The 5,930-nt window shown below is 46.2% G+C and overlaps 1 protein-coding gene across 1 annotated transcript in view; it reads left to right on the top strand.

The window, feature by feature from the left end:
• DOPEY2 (dopey family member 2) overlaps positions 1-5,930 on the top strand; it is a 139,652-nt gene that overhangs the window by 74,817 nt on the left and 58,905 nt on the right. Inside the window, exon 10 of the mRNA XM_011950053.1 lies at positions 679-1,363. Within this exon, the coding sequence (XP_011805443.1) occupies positions 679-1,363 (685 nt within the window). The remainder of the gene's footprint in view (positions 1-678; positions 1,364-5,930) is intronic.

The raw sequence follows: 5,930 nt of genomic DNA, 5'->3' as shown, positions 1-5,930 counted from the left end.
CTGCCTCACCCTCCCAAGTAGCTGGGATTACAGGCACCCACCACCATGCCTGGCTAATGTTTTATATTTTTAGTATTGACGGTGCTTACTAGGTTGGCCAGGCTGGTCTCAAACTCCTGACCTCAAATGATCCACCTGCCTCGGCCTCCCAAAATGTTGGGATTACAGGCATGAGCCACCACTCCTGGCCTTATTTGATTTCTTCATACCTTTACTTTACCCTCAGCTCAGTTTGCTCGTTGATACTTGTTAATTTGCCGGAAACAGTTCTTGCTCTGCTGCCCAGAGAACTACGGCAGGTGGTCCACCCACCTCGGCCCCTCTAAGTGCTGGGATTACAGGCTTGAGCCACCACGCCCTGGCAGAAACAACTTTTCAACAACTTTTTTGAACTCTGAAGGGTTTGTATATTTAGGCAAAACCACAAGAAAAATAGGCCCAAAAGCCAGCCTCCCCAGAGAGCATGTGGGTCCACCAGTCTCCTCTTTGCCACCCACCCCTCTCCTTCCCCTGCTTTGGGTGCCTCCTAAATTTCACTATATGCTTGACACAGAGATTCTCTAGTCTAGAGAGTGATGATTTTGAAAAACAGAACTGAAATATATTCATGATTTCAACTGATGCTTGAATACCTTGGTGTTAAGAGATGCACAATTCATGTGTTTTTATTTTTTACAGAGTCCAGTAAGAGGTGAAAACAGCAAAATAATTTTGGAAACAAAGGCAGTGATTCCCGGTGATGAAGATGCTTCGTTTCCCCCTCTGAAGTCTGAGGACAGTGGGATCGGGCTCAGTGCCTCGTCACCGGAGCTCTCTGAGCACTTGAGGGTTCCTCGAGTTTCTCTGGAAAGGGACGACGTTTGGAAGAAGGGCGGGAGCATGCAGAGGACGTTTCTTTGCATCCAAGAGCTAATTGCCAACTTTGCCAGCAAGAACATTTTTGGAGTACAGCTGACAGCGTCAGGAGAAGAAAGCAAGTCTGAGGAGCCTGCAGGGAAGAGAGACAGGGGTGGGACGCAGAGCCTGGCGGCCGAGGATTGCAGCAGGAAGAACTTGCGGGAGCCCAAGCCCGTCACTGTGCCTCAGTTCAAGCAGATGCTTTCAGACTTGTTCATGGCACGAGGGTCTCCATTCAAGACAAAAAATTCGGAGTCACCGTCATCTTCGCCCAGCAGCCCCGCCAGGAAAAACGGGAGAGAATGGGATGTTGAACAGGTGGTCATTGACCTGAGGGGTTCCAGGGAGGAATGCAGGGAGGCCTTTGCCGCCGCCTGCCACCTGCTGCTGGACTGTGCCACCTTCCCTGTCTACCTGTCCGAGGAAGAGACCGAGCAGCTCTGTGCAACGCTCTTCCAGCTGCCAGGTGAGAGGCAGCCGTGCCGAAGTCCCTTTTCAGGAATCATACAATGGGGCGATTGATGTGGGTAGAGTATCCCCATCCGCAATGCTGGGGACCAAAAGTATTTTGGATTTCGGACTTTTTTCAGGTTTTCTGACTATTTGCCTTATACTTACCGGTTCAGCATTCCCAATCCAGAAATCCAAAATCTAACATGCTCCAGTGAGTATTTCCTTCGAGCATCATGTCAGTGCTAATAAGGTTTCAGATTTTGGATTTGGGATTTCAGATTAGAGATTGTCAACCTGTATTTAAAGACTAGCTCAAATCGTGTCAGCCAAGAAGGTGCTATTGGCCTCATTTCTTCCCTTCCTCATTTGTACTTAGGACATTTTTGACTTGTGTCTCACTACATGGCAAAGTGGTAAGGGTGGGGCCTATATTTTTAAGGCTTGGGTGTCCGGCACAGCCCATCAGAAGACCTAAAACATGAGTGGCATTCAGTGGGAGTAAATAGACTATTTCATGATACCTGTTGATAAAGATTTTTTTTTTTTTTTTTTGAGATAGGGTCTGGCTCTGTTGCCCAGGCTGGAGTGTAGTGGCATGATCTCAGCTCACTGCAACCTCCACCTCCGGGGTTCAAGTGATTCTCCTGCCTCAGCCTCCCAGGTAGCTGGATTACAGGCACCCGCCACCACGCCCAGCTAATTTTTTGTATTTTTAGTAGAGACAGCGTTTCACCATATTGGCTGAGCTGGTCTCGAACTCCCGACCTCAGGTGATCCACCCGCCTCGGCCTCCCAAAGTGCTGGGATTACAGATGTGAGCCACCATGCCCAGCCTCTTTTCTCTTTTTGAGATAGGGCCTCACTGTCACCCAGGCTGGAGTGCAGTGGCATGATCTCAGCTCACGGTAGCCTCATCCTCCCAGGCTCAAGCAATCCTCCCACCTCAGCCTCCCAAGTGTCTGAGACCACAGACATGTGCCACCACATCCGGCTAATGTTAGTATTTTTTGTAGAGATGGGGTCTCCCTGTTATGCCTAGGCTGGTCTTGAACTCCTGAGCTCAAGCAATCTCCCTGCGTCAGCCTCCCAAGGTGCTGCCTGGGATTATAGGCATGAGCCACTGCGCCTAGTCTTCTTTTGTTTTCTAATTTGAAAATTAGTGTGAAATTTATGCCCTAAAAATTTGAATTAGATGCCATTTTGAGATGCATTGTTTTTCTGCTTGTAAACCATCAATGTGCGGTTAACCCATGTGTTTATTTCACAGGAACTTTACTCTGAGGTGCAAACCCAGTATCTCCCTCAGGTGCTCGGCTGCCTGGTGCAGCCTCTTGCTGAGGACATGGAGGCCTTAAGTTTACCTGAACTCACACATGCCTTGAAGACATGTTTCAAGGTGCTCAGCAAAGTCCAGATGCCGCCTTCCTACCTCGACACGGAGTCCACCAGCGGAACCTCGGTGTGTGCTCTGAGGGGTGGAAATGGTTCTGGGGCCTAAAAGCAGCCTATGCCTTCATGGGAGTAGAAAGTCTTTAGGGTTGGTTAGGATAGGAATAAACACTAGAAGATACCCAGGTGATATGTCAAATATGCTTATAAAACTCTCACTTGAAAAAGTTTTAGCACCTGGCATGGTGCCGTCGCTCACACTTGTAATATCAACACTTCCGGAGGCTGGGGCAGGAGGATTGCTTGAGCCCAGGAGTTCGAGACCAGCCTGGGCAACACAGCAAGACCTCATCTCTCTACAAAATAAAACTTAGGCCAAGTACAGTGACCCACACCTGTAATCCCAGCACTTTGGGAAGCCGAGGCGGGTGGATCTCCTGAAGTCAGGAATTCAAGACCAGCCTGACCAACATGGCAAAACCCCGTCTCTACTAAAAATACAACAATTAGCCAGGCATGATGGCATGTGCCTGCAGTCCCAGTTACTCCAGAGGCTGAGGTAGGAGAATTGCTTGAACCCAGGAGGCGGAAGTTGCAGTGAGCCATCATGCCAGTGCATTTCAGCCTGGGCGACAGAGCGAGACTCCGTCTCAAATAAAAATAAAAATAAAAATTCGTCATGGTGGTGTTCACCTGTAGTTCCATCTCCTCAGGAGGTTGAGGTGGGAGCATCACTTGAGCCCAAGAGGTTGACGCTGCAGTGAGCCATGATTGCACGGCTGCACTCCAACCTGAGTGAGAGCAAGACCCTGTCTCTACAAAAAAAAAATTTAAGTTTTAGCACCCTTTGTTTCACCCACTCTCACGCTACTTGCCTGCTCTGTAACTGCAGTTAATGGTTAGATATAGTTAATGACTATGTAGCTACAGTTGATGGGCTAGTTATAACTAGCCTTGCAGACTGTTTCATATGTGTGTGTAGTGTGTGATTTTGGTTATTTCAAATATAAGTGAGATGAGGTACTGGATTAGTTTGCTGGGGCTGCCATAGTAAAGTACCACAGACCGAGTGGCTTCAACAACAGATGTTTGTTTTGTCATGGTTCCGAAGGCCAGGGTCTGACAGGAAGGTGTCAGCAAGGTTGGTACCTCCTGAGCGCACTGGGGAAAAAGAGTCTGTCTCATGCCTCCCCGAGCTTCTGGTGGTTTGCTGGCAATATTCAGCATTCCTCGGCTTGTCGAAGCATCACCCCAGTCTCTGCCGTTATGTTCGCTTGGCCGTCAACCTGTGTGCGTGTCTGTCTCTATGTCCAGATCTCTCCTCTTTATAAGGACACCAACCCTACTGGATTTGGGCCCATCCTAATGATCTCATCTTAACTGGATCATCTGCAAAGACTCTATTTTCAAATTAAGGTACATTCACCGGTACTGGGAGTTAGGACTTTTAACATCTTTTTGAAGATAACATAACGTACACTGGTCTCTAACTTGCTTTACTTTTTTTTTTTTTTTTTTGAGACAGAGTCTCTCTCTGTCACCCAGGCTGGAGTGCAGTGGCGCAATCTCAGCTCACTGCAACCTCCGCCTCCCAGGTTCAAGCAATTCTCCCACCTCAGCCTCCCGAGTACCTGGGATTACAGGTATCCGCCATCGTGCCCTGCTAATTTTTGTATTTTTGTGGAAACAGTGTTTCACCATGTTGACCCAGCTGATCCACCCACCTCAGCCTCCCAAAGTGCTGTGATTACAGGTGTAAGCCACCACACCTGGCCCTGAAATTTGTTTTTAAGAGACTGTATCAATATAAATATTGTTTAGGATGGCATTATGCAAACACATTATAAGAACAGTAGTATTTCCATTTTTATCAGGATGTGTCATCTCTAGAAATAAGTTACAGATGGTGAAATCGATTACAGTTTTTTGGACACTTTTTGTAATTCAGGATTTTTTTATAGATATATTTATTCATGTCCTCCCCTTTTACAGTGCAATCAAAGAAAACAGAAATGCCTCTGAGATTGTCAAAACGGTGAATTTGCTGATCACTTCTCTAAGCACAGACTTTCTCTGGGATTATATGACGAGGTGTTTTGAGGAGTGCTTTAGGTAAGTATGCAGTTCAAGAGTACAGAATATTTAGGAAGGATGAGAGGGTTTAACAGTTTTGTAGCTGCTTAGAATGTCAGATTATATATAAGTAGCTGAAGCTGAGTAGTCTTTCCTGAGTTTTAAAATTCAACTAAAACAGGATTGGAAAGAATTCATTTAAGATTCTAGCAGAATAAAAACATCTCCAATAAGAAGGTTCACATAATCTTTGCCTTGTAATTCTGAAGCTGCTTTCAAAGTCTAACTTTAGAAAATCCTCTGTGCATTTTCTGGTTACATTCATCAAATCAGCTTTCCTCTCCTGGCTGCGTCATCTATTGAAAGCAGCCTAGTTTTATGGCTTTGTGACTGGATAGAGCGTTTTTGAAATCTTCAGTTTTCTTAAATTTTTACTGAAATTAATGTATGACTGGTCAGATAAAAGCATTTCTGTTTTAAGCTATTATAATCAGCTTTACCATCTCTTTTAACCGGGTGAATTGCACCACCTCTAAATTGTCTGCCGTGGCGTACCCCGGGAACACTGAGCTTTCCTGGAGAGGCCTTTCCCATGCCATTTTCTTTATGGGAGGAATAAGGTCATGTCTCAAACCCTGTTTTGTCCTATGAGGCATGCTGTAAAACTTATTTCTTGTTCATCTCCACTATAATGCTCTTGGCTGTCTTAGAGTCTTACTTCTCAGCAGCTACCAGTATGCTTTTCTGTCCAAATAAGCTCACAACCCTGGGATGAATAAGTTAATTGCAATTGGATCCACAGGCAACAGCAAGGCCTTATTTTATTGAGGTTAGAGTATGCTTTGGTCAGCCTGGCTGTTAATGTTATGTTATGTTATGTTGTGTTATGTTATATTTTTTATTTTATGACAGTGTCTCTCTCTGTCACCCAGACTGGAGTTCACTGGCACGATCCCAGCTCACTGCAACCTCTGCCTCCCAGGTTCAAGCGATCCTCCCATCTCAGCCTCCCAAATAGCTGGGACTACAGGCACAGCCTCCCAAGTAGCTGCGACTACAGGCGCCTGCCACCACACCTAGCTAATTTTTGTATTTTTAGTAGAGACGGGGTTTCACCA

The sequence above is a fragment of the Colobus angolensis genome, unplaced genomic scaffold (genome assembly GCF_000951035.1).
Source record: "Colobus angolensis palliatus isolate OR3802 unplaced genomic scaffold, Cang.pa_1.0 Scaffold300, whole genome shotgun sequence".
NCBI lineage: Eukaryota > Metazoa > Chordata > Mammalia > Primates > Cercopithecidae > Colobus > Colobus angolensis.
This window is presented reverse-complemented; position numbering and strand designations above follow the sequence as displayed.